This window comes from Mytilus edulis, chromosome 1 (assembly GCF_963676685.1).
Source record: "Mytilus edulis chromosome 1, xbMytEdul2.2, whole genome shotgun sequence".
NCBI classification, from domain to species: Eukaryota; Metazoa; Mollusca; class Bivalvia; order Mytilida; family Mytilidae; genus Mytilus; species Mytilus edulis.
In genome coordinates, this window is record NC_092344.1 from 51952620 (window position 1) to 51972693 (window position 20074).

Here is a 20074-nt window from a genome sequence, read left to right on the forward strand (position 1 = left end):
ATAGGGATAAATATTTTAAGTCATACCTGCTGTTTTACCTCATAACCTAGGAAAAACTATGTTATCTCGTGTCATCCCTCATGTGCATCATTTATCCTGGAACTCTTGGTAGACCTGTCAGTAGAAACTAACAAACTTCTTCTACAGGAAATATAACTATCCACCTCCTTTCTTGTCTAATTTTTGTTTCATTTGTCACCAAAATAAGAAATAGTGAACTTAACTTCTGTTGTCAATAACAGTTGTGTTACCCGTATCATTAAAGTATACCAATATCAGTTTACACAGCACAGTGTCTTAGAACAGGAACACTAAATGCATTACAGGTTTGTTGACGGTATGATTTTTATTTTCATTTTGAAATCCTTGAAAAGTTTTTCTTTAGCAGTTGAATTATAAGATGTAAGATGTCTTTGCCAGATTCAGTATGTGAAATGTTGCAATTTTTTAGCCTTGAAGTTGCTCAATGACAATGTTCAGATGATTGCTGAAATTTGCCAATATTTTTTGTTTGCTTTTTGAGATGAAGAACAGCAATAAACAGAACTGTTCCTTTGTATATGTACATAGGGAATTTTTTTTATCGTAAAACAAATTCGTCATACCTCTTCTTCTCCGTTTTAGTAACAGTGGATTTCATTTTTTACTTATAATTATTCAATGTTTTTAACAAAATTTGTGTCTTGATTGAATTTAATGTCAAAGTTAACACTGTTAGAGATAAAAGCATTAAGATGCGTAATGACATGTAATGACATGATTTACACTGCATCCTATCAATAAAAGGTATGGATTGAAAGCTTTAGTGAATAACTGCAATTGTGTTAGTTCCTGATAATTGTTATACAAGTGCTGCTATTATCAATTAAATCGTCTGGTGTCTAGAAACCTGTTTGACGATCAGTTCTGGATTAATATTTAAAGTCCATTTATTACTTGTTATTATTTCTAAAACAATGCACTTCCTGATAGGAACGAAATCTGGTTATTACCATATTGACATATTAATGTTCTCAACATGTATTTATGCAAAAATAATGAAATCTGCTTGAAATTGGAGTAACTTGAAAAGAGAAGAGACATTAACAGAATATGTTGGTAAATGTTCGCCTATCTTGATGAACTTCCTGTACATTGATGTTCGCTACTCCAACCAGTTTAACAAGTTCAATTACATAATCACATCAATGGACTCATTTCTAAATTCAATTTACCATCGATTCTTCAAATTTTTCTACAGTCTTGAAAACAGTCGTTATAGGTTTTCCGTTTACTTCTAAAGATTTCATTTTTTTTTAAAGAGAATTATTTTTCTCAGCATATTATTTCATGACTATAACATGCTATTTAATAATCTGTTGATGTTTAATTTTAGCACTTATGCCTTTAATTGCAGATAAATGGCATTGATGTACACAGTCGGGACCAAGCTATTAAATTATTTTCTGAGAGAACATCAGACATCACACTATTGTTAGCCAGGCCTGCAGTGCAGGTAAATGTCTTGATACTAAATATTTATGCATACAAGAACTTATCAGTCATTTTCAAAGAATAGAACAGTTTTAACTTACAAGGTTTACTAGACTAGCTCTTTCCCTGCTTATACTCAGGTACCAGTATGACTTTGTTACATACACATCAACAATAGATTTGTACATGTTTATCTCTCTTGCAAATACCCAAGAAAGTTCAGAACAAGAAACTCTCTTTTTCTTTAAACCAAAAATATAAGTAGAAGTATACAGAAATGACTTGAATCATAATGATGATAATGGAAAGAGACCAAACCAAATAGAGAATCAATTTTCAAAATTGTAATAAAACAACCACTGAAAACCATAGCTCTGTGTTGTTACCTTCATGATGCTTCTGAGGCTTGCATACATAATCTAAAATGAAAAATGATACGTTTGCTGCATTTAAAGTTACTTTTGGATTCACTGTTCTGTACAATTTTACTTCAAAAACAATTCATATTTTCACTTAATTCATCATAAAAGAATTTTTGAGGTGCTTATATAAAGATAACACTATATCAATGTACCATTTTCCACAGGATGAGTTCTAGATTTTAAGCCAAAACAAAGGCATGTCAATCAAAAGATAATCAGGATTCCCAAATTAATGGCTGTAATTATCACAAAAGTAGGGAATCAAAGCTGTATCTAATTGTTTACATTTCTCTACCAGTACCTAGTTAATTACTATTGTTTACTAACTGACTTACTGGACAGATCAACGTTATCAGGTTTCACATTGTTTTTGTTGTCTGACAAGTTTTAGTTTCTGTTCAGTTAAAATGATGAATTGTTTATTTTGATCACAAAGATGAAAACACTTCACAAAAGATGAAAGGAGAAAACCTCCTAGTCTAGTCATTCAAGATGAGAAGAGAGTAAAGCACTGATAGATGTTACAGAGGAAAACTTAGTCCACAGCCAAAATGTTTAGTTAAGACCTCATACCTCTCATGAAATCTAAACTTCTGATAGTTCTTCACGACTAACTTTTTGGCTTACAGGCCAGCAAATAACTTTTTGTAATTTCTTTTTATCTACAAAGCTTGTAATTCCTATGAAAACTTCTTACTGGCCTTTTTTCATTTTTAGTGATTGATTGTTGTTTGCTCAATGTCCATCGGATACAAATATTCAGGACTATATTTTTACTGATGAGACTTTATTTACGATAATAGATGCCACAATCCAGACCATTTTTGGTTTTCAAGTAAACATCATTTCATGTGTTTGAATAATGATGAAGGTTTATCCAGAAAAATGCATTTATTACTCTAAAATGTTATTTTCTTCCATAAGTCTGAGTGCCCTGTTTTGAGTGTGTTGTCATGACAAGATCTTAGAATCAGAATTGTTCTGGAATTTGAAAAAAAATATATGCTTTTTTTATCAGGATGTTAAAAATTGGTTTTGATGACTTAATCACAAACATCAAACAACTTTGAGAAAAGTCTGACCTAAGTTATTATGTAAAGAGCACAAAGGGTAGGTTATCATCCATGTTGATAGAGTAATCAATGGGGATGATGTTTGAAATTCAGACCACCATGAAAAGGTCAGCTTACTTCAAAGAGAAAGTAATAGCCAATTAAACAACTGATAGAGAACTTTTGAAAAGTCTGAAGAGTGACAAGACATATGAGTTTTAGGACTATATTTTTTTTACTTAGCAACATGGAAAAAATATTGTGCTTAATTTATTTGCTCCTTCACTGATTACAATGTTTAGATTTTATCTCTGCTTCAACTAAATTTAAAAATTAACAATCATGAAAAATTAAAAAAAAATAAGTACTGTTGTCTTTTTGGTAATTTTCAATTATTTTGAATTAAAAATTCTAGATACTCAGAAAACTTGTCCAAGAGACATAATACGATCTATTTTGCTGTTGATATTAATTTGACTTCTCCTTCCAAACAAAAAAAAAAAAAGAATTCTAAAACAAACTTATCAAACCATTCTTTACTATAGCAAAGATTATCAAGACGTTACCACATGGATATAAGTTCTTTGAGGAAATGATACCAGCACATTTATTTTTTTAACAATAATGGTTCATGATTGGCACTTCCACAGCATTTCAAATAATATTTCACATAATTGGTATCATCAATCATGGCAAGAACATTTTTTTAAAGAAAAATATAACCCCAAAAAATCAATAAAAAATGGTTTATAATTTAATAATTGGCAAACTGCTTCCAAATTTTCAGATATATAATTTATGATCCCCATTTGGAAATTATTGTTAGGAGGGACCCAACCCAGGTCATCATGTGTGGCTGTCATTTTTAATTCAGTTGCCTCACTATTTGCTTGGTCAAACAGTTTTTACAGTTAGAATTATGAATTATGTTGTTTTTTTTCACCAGAAAAGCAGCATAAATGAGAAAAGTAACTTCTAGTTTTCTAGGTGACAAAATAATGTGTTTTGTTTGGGTCGATTATCTTCCTATCCACTGTTACCTTGAGAGAAAGTATATTAGAAATAGGCTCAAATGTGTCTGCCTGAACATAAAGCAGGGCGATTATAAATTTCTTGGATTGATGCATCAATAAGCTGGAAGACCTACTGAGATGAATTTCAAGAATGTGACAGTCTTGTCTATTGCATTATAGATCTTGATTAAGATTATGTAGTGTATTTTATAAGATCATTTAACTTGTTAAACATCAGAAAGATTTGAAAAATATATTTTTTACAAAAAAAAAAAAAAAATCCTTACAACTACCACCATGTCAAGTAATTCAGTATAAATATTTTGAAAAGGAGGCTATTATAAAGATTCATCTTTCATGAAACAAGAATTTATTATACTAGCTAATCTAATAGTCCTTTGTTCCTATAGTTTTATAGTTAGTTTATGCAACAACGATGCATTATTCTAAGTGCATGCAGAATCTGCAGAAATCAGATCATATCCTCATAAAATTCCATAACATTGGCAGCCACTATTGTTATGATGTCTGCAACATGCAGGGGAAAAGAAGAAAACAATAGTATTATAGAACACAAAAACATGTGTTGTGCGCAGAAAAATTATATCATACATTTTTTTTAAAGATTACAATTTGTTTTACCGATTTTATTCCCATGTTTCTCCTTTACCAGCGAACATTGATTTAATTCAAGGGGAAGCAACTCTGTATTCTGACTACTTTAATTAATGAAAGAATTTTCGGATGATGGTTGATGTTAGAAATGAAAGGTAACAGACAGATACCTGTTTTGTTTGCCCTCTGAATAAACTTTTCTTGTATTTCTTATCATACTGATCAATTCTAAAAACATTACTAGAATGAGCACTGGTACATGTTCTTAACCAAATTTACGATAAAGATGTCTGCTTTTAGATAAGTTGGTGCATCTTTATATCATGAAATATGTTAAAGAATCATTTCTTCTTTGAAGTTGTTTGAAGGCATTTTTAATTAAAGGTAAAAGAATTATTTGACATGCTGAGATGATAGAAATTCAGCTAATAGCCAGACATGTCTAGTTGCAAAATCAGTAACAGCTATCATTGCAGGGTTCTCATTAAGATTTTTTTTTGACAACCATGGACTTACCGTTTTCAAGGACTGTCTAAAAAGCACTCTATAAAAATAAAAGCAATGCTTTAATTCTGTACTGAAAAAACAAAATGGAGAAAAAAAAATCAGCTTTAGGTTTTGAATTTTTTTATGAGATGGTGATGTATAAAAAGATACACTTTTGATGATAATGATGAGTCTAGTGAAAACCCTGTCCTGTTTTGGTATCTATAGGAGCATCAGCATAAAAAATACAGTGATTCATATTTGATAAATTTTTTTCTACTCTCAGATGGACGATGGCTTCATAGAAGACCAGAATGTTTTAGAACAGTTGCGAATGGATTTTCTAGAAAAGCATCACCATGACAATATGCAAATCATGGCCTCAATGTTGGCCAGGGTATGTTTTTTGTTGTGTTTTTACTGTACTGTTGTAATTTTTTGTGTTTTAAACCCAATATATCAAACAAATGGAGATATAGTATACTTTTCTTTATTTTAAATAAATTTCATTTTATACTGAGGTTGAAGGTTTCAGTTGCAGATCAAGAAATTTTCTGTGGGGGCCCACTGATCGCCTAAGAGAGGGCCTGCTCCAGTCATGCTTCAGTGACTCCCTATATAATCAACCAAATTTTTCCCACAAAAAAGGGGGGGGGGGGCTCCATCAATCATGCTCTACAAGCTCTACAAGGAATTTTGAGTGAAAAAAATACAAGTCTTGATCCCATCGGCAATTCAGTGTTGATAAGAGTTTTTGTCAGTGGACTCAAGGTTTCCAACCTGGAATATAAAACTCTTTTAATATACAAAATGTGGTAGCTGTGTTGTAAGAAATTTAAAGTCTGGAAATAGTCAAATAACCAGGTGTGATGTAAAATTCTACTTGACGTTCAACTTGCATTTTTATTGAGTGAAGTGTATTTTCTAAAACTTCATGATAATTCTGAAGTAAAAAGTTATTTTGTGAAATTTTGTTTACCAAGATAGCCCCTTTTCTTTGATCTTTTATCCATCTTACTACACACATGTGAAAACCCAATAAAACTACTGATTCTTTATCAGAAAATGTCATTCCACTAGAAAGCTTGATTGAAGTGATTATTTAAATATAGTTTATTAGAGTTATTTTAAATTGTTTGTTTGTACAAAAGAACCATTTATTGCTCAAAAGTGCAGTTTATGTGTTAAAATAAAAGGTGTAGCTTTGCTTTTTTAGACTTTGACAATACCCTCTTTCATAGTTATTTGAAAATTCATTGGAAATATAATGTTCTGTTCATATTTTTTCTACTTTTTTCCAAAAAGAACTAGGTCAAAAGATCCATTAAATTTTAGTATTAGTAAAAAAAAGTAGTATTGAATTGTTATAAAGCAAGATATTTTTTTTAATTTAAACAAGCACTGTATTTATTTATAAAATTATCCTCAAGACATTCTAAACAAAAAAAGTCTAATCAAAATGAACTATAGGTTGACCAAGACTCCTGGCTACGGATACACCTGGTTAGTGAAAGATACATTTATTGTTGTGTTATCAGGTATCATTTTCTTCTGAATAATCAGTACACTAGCTCAGAGATCTTGAAAAAAATAATCATTAGATTTAAAACATAGAAATAACTGGTTTACAGTTTATTTTTCTGTGAAAAGTCACCCAGTGAGTTCAGTAATTTATTTATATAGGAATAAAAATGTATTTTAGAATTTAAAACTACTCAGTTGCAGGTTATGAAAACAAAGAAAAGACTATTATATCAGCTGATATTTTAGTGGATACGATTATATTTACATTTATCATATATCAGTTATTTGCTTAATTTGATGTTAATAAATGAAGATTGTGAAAAAAATGAAAATGAAAGTGAAAAGGAACTGTGTTGAACATCTTGTACACTAATTGGATTGCCATAAACACAACCTATAACCTATTATATGTGGTAATAATATAATGTAGGTGGTCTTCATTTTAATAGCTATTTAATTTTTTGTTCCTAATATTCTTTGATAAAAGAAAACTTTTTCCATACCCTCCCTTCAAATTCTCAAATGGGCACTTAAACATAAAAAACAAGCAATAAATTAATCGAAGAATTAGACAACTATTGTTTGGGCAAATCCCAAGGTAGATATTAAAGTGAAAGGAGAACATATTGCCAAATGTTAGGCTTTTTTTCTCTCTTTTTTGTTAAAATCAATAAAATAGTTGTAACAGCCTTTCACATCTAAGTATGGAAAAAACGATTCTACAAAAACCACCAGTTATCTCTTTTTATAGAATTATGACCTGGCTGCTGTTAATAAGCACCGAACTGACAAAGACTACCACCATCATTACAGCAATCTTTTGCGTTTGGCCTTTGATACAATGCATTTTATAGTTGTGTTTGATGTTTATTGATTTAGATCTGATTGTAAATTCATACAAACAGATTTTTTTCATCTTGCAGGCATTTGAAAAAAGTTAATTAATAAGGTTAACCTTGCATGTTTCAAACACCTCCCAGTCAAGACCTTTACATTTGAAAATTACAAAGTATATTGTCACCTTTGGAGTCCTGGAGGCGAATCGTTGATGGAAAATGATTAAGTCCTTTTAGAAAATGATCATTTGATTGTCGACTGGCCTTTGATACAGAATGATGTGATTGTTGGGTTATTAAATAGGATTTAAATCTTTTAATCCCAGGATTTGATTTCTTGGCATAGATGAGAGGAAATGCTATTTTATTCAAGCTTTTCAAAATATCTAATTACACAGGTAATTGCATGACTTTGATTACCTTTTGCTCTCTGATAACTTCAAAGACAAATAGATTTTTCATATGATTTTATCTGTGATATTTCAATATTTATACATGTATATATATTTTGTAAACTAATATGTATCCTTATATTCATGTGGAATGAATCAAACAGACTTATTTACATCAAATTTGTTTAGTAAAGCATGTATTTAGAATATATTGGAAACTGGTGGGATAATTTTCCCAACTTTATTTTTTACATAAAGGTACATACTGCAAAGATTTTAAACAGTACTTTCTATGCAAGATGTATTTTGAATTAAGATTAAAATAATTTACACTAAAATTATGCATACAAATTGTAATTCAGTAGGTTCAATGTAAAACCACATCTGAAGCATCCTATGGATTTTGATCTTAGATTTGCACCATATTATTTAAACACCCACTTTTAATAAAGTGTCAGTGAAGGTTATTTAGTACATGTACCTTCTACCATATTTTTTTTTTAGAATAGCAGAAGCACTGAAATAGAAAAGCAATGATATGTAATGTAATGAAAATAGTGTAACTCAATATTTTGGCGATAGATATTTGTATGGGAGATCTATATTTTTTTATTTGTATATTCCAGGGACATTTACTTGATGAAGAAGGTGGAACGACAGACACAGCCACAACAGAAAATTCCCTTCATAAGCATGAAAAAGACAGTGGTGTTGGACGAACTGATGAAAGTACCAAAAATGATGAAAGCTCGGAATTGGTAATACATTTTTGAAATTTTATATTAAATTACAGAAAATTGGACAATGTGAAAGTATTGTGCATGTGATTCTCACATAAAAAAAGGAATAACCCACAGCAGCATTTATACGAAGAAATAAAATGTTGATAATTTCATGTGACTTTCATTAGTGATGTTTTTATTGTTAAAATTAAAGCGTGTATTTTTGTATAACCAAACACTTTTGTAGTACAACATATAAACAGTGAAAAATAAGGATAATACCTTCATTGTCTTTTGACATATTAAAATATTCCCATGTCAGAGTTGGAAGTTTTTGACGCCATCAAAATTATTGTAGTGATTATTAATCATAAACTCAAAACCAATAGAAAAAGAAGGGTACAAACATCTGTGGTCAATATTGGACTCAAAAATTATCTCGAGATAACCAAAACATTTGTAAACTAGAAAATAAACAAAAACCTTAAGTGTCTAATAATAATAGCAGTGGATAGTGAAAAAAAACTCTGATCAATAAGACTGAGCACATAGTTGTTAGATCAGAAAAAAACAGAATTCAAATTTAGGAAAGTCATGTATAAAAAATAAAATCTATGGAAACTTTTTTCATGACAATATCAAATTAAAGATATATTTCTATTATATAAAAAAATGATAATATAAAGAAAAACTGTAACATTTTACTTTCAAACTTGAATATCTATTGACAAGGTATATAAATGATCAGGATACTATTCAAATCATCAAAAAAATAGAGAGATTTCTTCTACAAGAACAAAAGACATTATGGTTATGGTTAGGATTTTTAATGTAAAATGTGTTTTTAATCTTCATGACAAAAACATTTGTAACAATTACAAAAAATAAATAGCTGGGGACTACTTTGTTGTGGTGTGTGTAGCTTAATTATAAGATGTTGACAGGATCATTTATTTTACATCACCCAGTAATGTCATAGTTACACTTTCCCCATTGTTATTAGGAGGACCTTAGTTTCAGGCCATCTGTTAGTGTTAGAGAAGTGGCACGATTATGGATAATTATGTAAATCTATATGCTTACAAGGCAAAATATGAATGAATGCATAAGCAGACCAAAGTAATTAATATTAATTTCTTTTGGATAATTATTTTGTTTTAACACTGTGTAACTGAAAACTTTTGCACTTCGGCCTGGTAAAATAAATTCTGCTGATGAGTTTTGGTTTTGTAAAAATAGAAAAAGTGCCCTATAGTAATTGCCAAATGGAATTTTAATTCTCGTCAATCAGCGTAATTGTTTTATAAGTACTCAGTGTCTGTGAAAGAGGTGCAGAATGGTTTTTAATTGATAACCTGTGCAGCTAGGATGCTTGATTAGTGTCTTTTTGACAAATAATAGCCTTTAACTAAACAAACATTTTCATTAAACCGACTCCTAGTGGAAAATCATTGTAATGAACTGTAAAACCAATATTATGTTTTAGTGCAAAAACCATCCAAGACGACTCCAGACAGCATCCATCACTTAGCGGTTATAATGGATCATTGACAAATATAAAGGGTTAAATAAATAGGAGAACCTTTGTAATTTGGAAAAAATGCATCTTTTTGTTAGAGAAAAAGTAATTGGGCATTATATCACATCACATCACCCAACACATTCGAATTATTACAAAAACAGTATCAGTTTCCAACAGGATTAATAGAAACTCTTTTATCAAAGGAGGCAGGAAAGGTCTAACATTTCACTGAATTCATTTTTCATTTCTAGACAGTTGAAAAGGGCTTAGGTGGAAATTGATAAATAGTTATCACTTTTTCTGATCTTGGTTTGATTTTTTTCTCTGTATGGCTGTCAGTTTCTTCAATCATAGGAATGCAAAACATGTCCCACATCAAAGGTATTGTTTGATATTTTATAAGTATTAAATGGACACCTTTCATGACAAAAATAATTGTAATACAGGCTGAGATTGTAGTTTTGCTTTGATTTTATTTTTCCAATTATGGTTCTGTAATTACGACCAATACAATTATTACAAAGGTATAGCTGATAACTTTCAGTGTAGAATTTAGAATTTATGTTTCAGTCAACAAAAATGGTATTAATCTGACACTAAACTATACTTGTGATAATATCATCTGGGATCTTTTGACATCTTAGGTTAACTGGGAGACATTTGTGATATATTAGTATTGCATAAGAGGATTTCCACCTTGAAACAACGGGCTGCCGAAACAACCAACATGATCTGTTTCCATTGAAAGTCTAATGATTTTGTTGAAATTTCAGTCAGTTAATTATAACCTATATCCTAAATTATGTTACGATTATACCAGAGTAAATCAGTCATATTTTGCAGTTTAAATTTAGTATATTATGCTTTTGATAATGCTAATGTATTCCTATCAGTAACAAGAATAACGTTTATCTATAGTTTACAAAGGGCATTCTCTCTGGATAAGTACACCCCCCCCCCCCAAAAAAAAAACCCCAATGAGTCTAGAACTTCAAAAGTTCAATGACTTTTTTCATAAAGTATGTTTCTTGATTAAAAAAAAAGTATATAGCTTGTTTATTTAAGCCATTAATCATTTTGAGCTCAAATATGATAGTTTCTGTAAAATTATTGATATCAAGATTAAAAAATCATTCTTCATTGACAAATTTAATAAGATATCGTTATAACAGTTTATGAATGGTATATTTAATTTCATTAGAAATTTGAATCTGGGTAGGGCATAGATATAGAATATCCAAAGAGAATGTGAAACTCTAATCTGATGTTCATTCATCAAAATAAACAAAACATCTTCTTGTGCAAAGTTTAACCCATTGAATTGGTGAAAACATACCCAGGTATTAAAAAGTGAAATGAGTATGACCACTGTTATTACATTTAGAGTTAAGTTACTAAGAAGTATAGTCTGTAAAACTTGAATCTTTTTTAGGTTGTTTTATTGTTGGCTAATCACTATCTTTATGGTCTTCGGGTATAAACAATAAGCAATAAATGAATATGTTTTAATAAATATATGAAGATAAAGATTCTGTATCTCAAATGATTAAATGAATAAGACTCCCACAGCAATTGAAATGTTAAGAAAAGGGCAAACAATATTATCAATATGTATTTATATACATGGGATATTTGTTAACTAGAAAGGCTAGGGTAGAAATACACAGAAGAACTAGATAATTGGTCTATCATTAGGCAGTCAACAGCAATATCTGGTATCCGTTGCAATTAATATGTAATTTCTGTACATATTTGTATTTATATAAATTTTTCAAATTAGTATTATTATATATTATTCAGGATGCCTTTGACACAGAATGTACCAATTCACCAGCTGCAACCTCAAAGTTTCGTCAAGGCAGAGGAGAATATCATCGCAGTGATGAAAGTTTCTTGTCACATGACATAACAGATCAAGAGATTAATGTAAATGACATTTCTAAAGATGAATGTGATAAATTTCGGGAGGTACTTGTTCAAAGATGTGATAGTAAAAGTGCCAATAATTCTCCTAAAAAGGGTTCATCTCGTAAGAACTCTGTGAGCAGTCTTGAACGAGAAATTGAGTATGTAAATCGTGAAATGGAAAACATTCAGATTGAATGTCAAGATATGTATGACAATCATATAGGAGAGGATTCAAATATAAATCATATATATGAAACATTACCTTCTAGAAGTCCACGGGTTGTCCCACGTATGGGAACACGACTTGAATATGTCAAAAATGTGCAATTAAACAATTCTGGTGATTCTTGGAATCAAAGTCCTGTTAAAAAACAACAAAAGGCTTTCTCGGAAGCTTCGACAACAAGTGCTTATAATACTGGAGAAAGTTGTCGCAGCACACCTCTGACTTTAGAACTGAATCAAGTTTCAGACGACAGTGAGAAGGGATTTAAAAACTCTATGCTATGTTTAGCTTCTACAACTACTACAACACCTATAGCCTCCACTAGTGACACAGAGAAACAAACACAAACTCCATGTCAGACCAAAGAATGTTCTAGTGAAGAATTAAATGCTTTATCAGCCAAAAATAATAATGAAAATAAAAACTTGTCAAAGGATCAAAAACCAATGGGTGAATCTCTTCAGGATCTGTATATGTCATATGCAGATGTTATGTATACAAATGAAGCCAACTTACAGCATACTATTGCAATTCAACAAAAGCTCTTTCAACAACAAATGGAGACGAAGTGTCGGAGAAAGAATTCATCTCGTCCATCTTCTCACAGTAGTGTGGTATCACTACAGCAAAATAAGAATGAAAATGTTCAACTTAAAACAGATAATCTCCAACAACAAAGTCCTAACTGCACACCTCCTGATAGTAGTGGACAAATGGAATGGGTTGTGAAAAGACGTCCTGATGGTTCTCGCTATATTACTAGAAGACCTGTCAGAAATAAAATGTTGAAAGAAAGAGCTAAAAAGATATCTGAAGAGCGTTGTGGAATGACAACAGATGATGACGCAATGAGTGAAATGAAACATGGACGATATTGGTCGAAAGAAGACAGAAAACGTCATTTTGAAAAAGCAAAGGATCATAAAAAGAAAAGAGAACTGATGATGAAAGCCAAAATGGAGACTTTAAAAGAACATGATGAAAAGAAGGAAGTTAACATTTTGGAACTAAGTCATAGAAAAATGATGAAGAATAAAGGTAGAAAAGTATTTGACGATTTTATGACAATTCAAGAAATGCTTGCACATGGAAGTCGGCATACTGAGGGAAAAACCTACAATCCTTTGTTGTCGGTGACAACTGTCTAATTATAGAACAGTGATGTTGAAAACTTTTCTGTATGAATTGGTGTTGTGATTTTGCATCAAGTAATGCTGCCTGTTCAGAAACAAAAACTATCATAAAAGTTATGGTATTACTTTTTCGCATCAAATTGACAAAATGTATGAATATTACATTGTAATACTTCTTTGAGTGTTCAGTCATAATGTGCTCCTTAGATTTTGGAGGGTAAAGTTGGGGGAAGATATTTATATAATTGGTCTTCTAGATGTTTAGTGTAATTATACTAGCCATCTTGTTAGACAGAAGTCCATATTTTGCATTTAATTGTAAAATCAGTGCTAATCCATTGTGATATTGAATGCCTTATTTTTTATTGTGTATTTTATCAAATAACGAGTTTGTTTTGTAAATTTTGAAATTGTAATATACCAGTGAGGACAGATGTAAATGAAAATGTTTTTTGTGGAACTGAGAAAATATGATGTCCTTACTGTTCACATGTTTTACATATTGTGGGAAATAGTATTAAATTATTAAATTAATTTCCTATATTTAATCATGTTAATGATTAAAACTCTGATGGTCATTATGATTTGACTTATTGCATGACACTATAAGTTTATTCTAGTCATTCAAACAGTAATAGATGAATTATTTGCATTGTGCATTTTCCTTTCAACTTTCATCACATGTCATGGTGCTGCAGTATAATGGTCACATGACTTATAAAGGGATAATTTTTTTTATTTCATACTAAAAAATAAGTGTCTGTAATTTTGGTTGTAAAGTCAATATATCTTTTGTAATACATTTAATGATAACACATGTACCAGTAAACACATCTAAGTTTCACGGGCAGTATTTGTCTTACGTTGTAATCTTGAAGTCCATTTTTGTAACAGTCTTTTTTTGGCAAAGGTTATGTCCCTTTGAACTTTATCATATCATATCACTTGGTACCAAACAAAATTGTGAAGTAATTTGACGGTTATCTGATACCCCATTTGTTCAAGACGTTTAGCTGTACAATGTTCTGCACTTCTGATTTGGTGTCTTTTACCATTAATTATGTCCCTTGACCCAAACTCTTTCGTTTATGACCAGTTTGGGGGAAATAATAATATATCGTAAATGTCTTTCATGAATTATGTCCTCTCAACTCTTAATGATAGTGAACATAAACATGTTCAATATTTCTAGGGAAATGTGAGGGTGAATTTGGCTACAAAATCCAAAATTGTGCTTTAAATAATTTGACAAATGCCAATATGTATACTGATGTAAAAAATTAATTATTTATAGAAAGTTTGCAATATTGTGGCCTTGTACAGTGCAGTGACCATTATTTATATATATATATGTTTGAGTGTAAAGAAGAGGTTATTTTAAGAGTCCGCTTGCAACACTTTTTGTGTGATTATGAGAGGTATCACATGGAAAGATAATATTGTACAATTCAATTCTTATTTTTGTACAAATCTAGGGTTGATTACCTACTAATACAACCTTGAAACATAGAAACAAGATGGATCAGAAGTTTTAAGTAATAGCATATAATTATATCATATTTTTTACTTAAATTGGTCTGAAGATGTCATCACTTTGACGTCCATCACATAATCTTAGAAATTTTCACATTTTATTGAAACCACTAAGCTTGGATTTCCTCATAAACATGGACAATGGGAGATAACTCTATAATTTTCTGATGAACATTTAAATTATTTTTATTTGAACAAACAACCTTTAATTATCCTGTTTGCATACTTAAGAGCTAATTATTAAAAAATTCACTCAAATTATTCGTAAAAAAATATATTTCATTTATCCTTTTGAATATTACAGCTGTAACAAAGTGAAGTTTAGAATTTTCATGAATGTTGTTTTAATGAAGCATATCATGAGAAACACTTGTTGAAATCCAGAAATTGATTTTTTCCCCTAATAAATCAAGGTTTATTTGAGATCCTTCAATTTGTGACAGTTTTATTAAGATATAAACACTATTATATGGTTGTGTCCCTTTACAAACTAAAAGAACAAATTATCACAAATGGTAGCATCTGTTGTCTGTTCTAAATTTCAACTTGTGATGCCAATGTTAAAATGTTGTACTGTGTGAAGACAATTTTATATTGAATATTAGTAAAATGTATTGCTGATTGCAAAATGTATAATTAAAAAATTGTACCATACTTCACAACTCATTAACTATTTTAAAAGACATGTTGTTCAAATTTTTCACTTTAGCACAAATGTTAAAATTTTGAAAAGAAAGGTTGTATTAGAGAGGTTGGTAGCATTTCATTGTATAAAATATGTCAGCTAAAATTGTTGCATTGGCACCCTAAAAAGTGATATTGAATAAATAATTTATACTGGTTTTAGTTCTCATTCTTATAAGTCCATTAAACATGATATCAAATATGTTATTTCTCTGAGCAAATTGAAACAGGTATTGTCAAGAACATTGGGCAGAAATAATTCAATACTAACCCTATACTGGTGTAATGTTACACATGCAGTGAAATTGTGGTAGAGATAATGAAAAACCACTAATGAAGAGGTTAACCCCATTTTATGTCAAGGTTACAAGGGGTCGTAAATAAAGAGAGCGACATTGCTCACAAAAACTTGTGTATGCAGTTAACAAACAAGAGTTCACATGCTGAAATGTCACGTCTTCTTTACAAACCATTGATATTATGTTGATAGTCTTAGATAGAAAGCTTTACTACAACTTTTACATAAACTTAACATGATCCAAGAAAATGAGGTCAAGGTCATATAAATCAAACGATAAACACATTTTCTTGACAATACACAAAATACAATGTATGACCTTTTCCCTATAGTTTCTAAGTAATAGACTTGATAAAGAAAAAACTAAAAATTTACCAATGAATCATGAAAATGAGGTGAAGGTCAGATGAACCATGCCAGGCAGACATGTACAGATAACATACCTTCCATACAACAAATATAGTTGACCTATTGCTTATGGTTTAAGAAAAACAGACCTAAACACATAAACTTCAAACTGAGCAATTACCTTGAAATAAGGTCAAGGTCAAATGAAACCTGCTTGACTGACAAGTACATCATAAAATATGTCTATACACCAAATATAATTAACCTATTGCACATAGAATAAGGAAAAAAAGACAAACTCCAAAACTTGATTTAGTTGTGATTTAGTAATTGTTGATTTAACTACTTCAACAGACTATATGGGTCTGTGGGGATGCGAGATGGACCAATTCATGACTGCATTTCTTCTCAATTTATATAAAACTAGAAAATATGGTATGATGTGCCAATGAGACATATCTCCAACAGACACTAATTGACATAGAAGCAAAACACATATTGTATATTAGGCTATTTAAGGCCTGAAACCACAAATGTAAAACAATTCAAATGAGAGAACAAACAACTTGATTTATAAACTAAACATTAAAAAAAACAAATCTTAAATGCAGCAAAAAGATCAACAAACGCAACCACTGAATTACAGGCTTCTAACTTGGGGCAGATGCATACAAAATGAAGCAGAGTTGAACATAAAATTGAGAAAGGAAATGGGGAATGAGTCAAAGCGACAACAGCCAAAGGCCACCAATGAGTCTTCAATGTAGCGAGAAACTCCCGCACCCAGAGGCGTCCTTCAGCTGGCCCCTTAAAAATATGTTTACTAGTTCAGTGATAATGAACGTCATACTAAACTCCGAATTATACACAAGAAACTAAAATTATGCATGTGTGCCAACCCTCCCTAATATGGAGCATTGGTGTAACAGCACAATATAAGAAAAAAATAATGAATATATGAAAAAGAAGATGTGGTGTGATTGCTTATGAGATAACTCTCCACAAAAGACCAAATGACACAGAAATTAACAACTATGGGTCACTGTACAGCCTTCAACAATGAGCATAGCCCATACCACATAGTCAGCAGTGAAAGGCCCTGAAATGACAATGTTTTAAAAAGCCAATAACAACTAATCAAAAGATTATGTATCTAATACTAAAACATTAATCCATACACATCCAAATTTCAATGGATTTAATGCATATAAAGAATTCATACACAGTTAAATCAACTGACTCTTATATCGGGGCAAAACAATTATTTCAACCTCATTACTAATTTTAGCTTACATCTACAGGTTACAAGAGCCCAATTATTTGTTTACATTTTACCAGCAAGTTTTTACCCCAAGATTGTACTCAGAATAGAATCCTATACAACTCCTGATTGGATGATACAAGATTGAAATTACATATAATCGAAAGCTTATCCTATTAGGTTTAAACAAGAATGTGTCCCCAGTACACAGATCCGCACTATTATTTTCTATGTTCAGTGGACTGTGAAAAGGGTATAATCTCTATTTTGGCATTAAAATTAGAAAGATCATATCATAGGGAACATGTTTACTAAGTTTCAAGTTGATTGGACTTCAACTTCTTCAAAAACTACCTCAACCAAAAACTTTAACCTGAAGAGGGACAGACGGACGACTGAACGGACGCACAGACCATAAAACATAAAGCCCATAAAAGGGGCTTTAAAAATGCAGAAAATCATATTCACATTTTACAATTTATAGAAAATATCTTCCATTTCTGTGGGAGCCATTAAAAATATACCTTTTTCGTTTAGTGAAAAAAAATAGACGATCTTTTTCAACTGCATGTGTAATGCAACACTGGCATTTCTAGTAACAGGAACTGCTACCTGTTTTTCCCTAGTTTGTGTAGTCTTTGAGGAATAAATACGGAGCACCAGTGGTACCCTATGGTAAATGCATTACAAACAATTGTGCACTGTAACCTATATCAACTGGTATTTGGTGTATAGTTGCCTCATTGTCAATTATATCACAACTCCTTATCTTAGCTCACCTGACAAAGAAAGCAAGACACAGGATGGAAATAGTTGGTCATGCAGCTATCTAAAAATAATTTTTACCCATTTTTGTGGTTTATCTTTTTAATCTTAACTAAAGTATATAAAGCATATCCATCTTTTTTTTTTAAATTTAAAGTTTGACTTGGAGACCATCAGTATTTTGTTCTTACATTTTAATACTCCTGTGAACATGAGCAGCCAATATCACTTTTTAAAAAGTCCTTACTCTGATCAGTCTAGAGACTTTTAGGTCAGTATGCTTCCACCAGATAACCATTTAAATGCTGGCACAAGAACCTATACATAAACAACGCAATGAATTTGATACTGATATGTTTATTTCTTACTGAAAGGATTAACATATATCACAAGAAATATTGCAAGTTACAACTCACTATTGAGAGTTCTAGGATTTTTAATAAAGGACTATGCTGATTGCTGAGTGCAAATAGATATGATCACAGCAAGCCAACATGGGTCCTAGTATATGAAAAAGGAGAATGCAACCATTTGACACATTATATTGTTGTTTGGTGGTTGAAACCCATTCCATTCCAAAACATTTGTTGGTCCCTTTGGACTTTTCATTGCTGTTTAAGTGAAATCAAGCATAAAAAAATCTAAGGTTAAGATATTTAAATAATTTGTTTTATTACAGAAACAAAAAAAACAATAAAAATTGTGTAAAATCCTTTAATTCCAAGCCAGACAATTATAGTAGGGGGTACCAAATGAAAACTAACAATCATCTACACCTTCAATAATGTCAAAATTGTTTCTTTTGAATATAACATTATCTCAGTGCCTAAGTCTAAAGTGTAAAAAGTAGGTTATACTTGCTTACTTTTGTTCATTTCTCATTCATGCACATGCACAAAATGCACAAAATACAATATCATTGATGTACATGTATAACCAAAACTTGCTCAGAACTTAATCCAAATTGCAAAATCTCTCACAAATTTTACAAGACGTTTAACATTACGTACATCAAAAATTGTAGTAAAGAGTACTTTTGATACATAATAGATTTATGAAAAAATCACCTAATTGTTGCTGAACATCATTGCAATTGTATAATAAATTCTTAAAATATGCTTAATAAATTCTCAAAATATGCCTGTAATGCTATTTTAAATTTTGTAAAATTGTAATAAGGTTCAACAATTGGAAATCCCAAAGTATAAGTGAGCAAATAACGCTTCACAACATGAAAACTTTAAAACAAGGAACATTTCTTTACCTACATCTTTAGATCAACTGAAATGTAATGTTACCGGAACGGATTTCCGATTTGTTTCCTTTATTAGTATTTTTGTGGTGTCAGACACATTTCCTGTCAAATTTGTTCTGCTTTCAACACTTATATTTGCTGGTTATAAGCGCCATAGAGTAAGTTCTTTACATTTATTTATCTTAAAACTATTGTTAGATAAAGTTTACATAAGTATTTTTACTGATTATAATGTATACGCTTTGAATTATTTCACACACAAATCACGTTGTTCAAATCACTGTATGAAAAGTGCGAATCGTCAAATGAGTTGATCACATGGGTCATGTCAGATTTTTTAATTTCACTGTATGGAACGTGTGAATCGTAATAAAGTTTTATTTTTTATTTTTCAAGATTTTACTAGTATAAAGTCGGCGTTATTCATCCAATATTTTTATGTTTGATATTGATTGCTTGTTATAAATGACTTATGGTTGATACATGTATGTTTGCTTGTCATTTACATTGTGATATTTTCTTTTTTGTAGTCTTTTACCCTCAGTAGAAGGAGGAATAAACATATCCAAATTTATAGTGTTCTTTGATTTTGGGTCATGTAACATC

The 20074-nt window shown here is 30.6% G+C and overlaps 2 protein-coding genes and 1 long non-coding RNA gene across 13 annotated transcripts in view; 2 read left to right on the forward strand and 1 right to left on the reverse strand.

The window, feature by feature from the left end:
* LOC139484754 (E3 ubiquitin-protein ligase PDZRN3-like) overlaps positions 1 to 15699 on the forward strand; it is a 130716-nt gene extending 115017 nt beyond the window's left edge. For 7 of the 8 annotated variants that reach the window (XM_071268678.1, XM_071268702.1, XM_071268709.1 and 4 more), the window contains 4 exons: positions 1397 to 1495; positions 5348 to 5458; positions 8440 to 8571; positions 11858 to 15699. In XM_071268678.1, the coding sequence (XP_071124779.1) occupies positions 1397 to 1495; positions 5348 to 5458; positions 8440 to 8571; positions 11858 to 13339 (1824 nt within the window). In that variant the 3' untranslated portion in view covers positions 13340 to 15699. The remainder of the gene's footprint in view (positions 1 to 1396; positions 1496 to 5347; positions 5459 to 8439; positions 8572 to 11857) is intronic. The other variant, XM_071268686.1, reaches the window with a different exon arrangement.
* Positions 15700 to 18554: 2855 nt separating this feature from the next.
* LOC139513737 (uncharacterized) overlaps positions 18555 to 20074 on the reverse strand; it is a 45110-nt gene continuing 43590 nt past the window's right edge. For all 4 annotated transcript variants that reach the window (XM_071302519.1, XM_071302511.1, XM_071302501.1 and 1 more), the window contains one exon: positions 18555 to 19494. The gene's annotated coding sequence lies outside the window, so the exon portion shown is untranslated. The remainder of the gene's footprint in view (positions 19495 to 20074) is intronic.
* On the forward strand, positions 19505 to 20042 carry LOC139513755 (uncharacterized). Its single transcript, XR_011662508.1, has 2 exons — positions 19505 to 19626; positions 19999 to 20042. It is a non-coding gene; the product is annotated as an uncharacterized lncRNA (long non-coding RNA).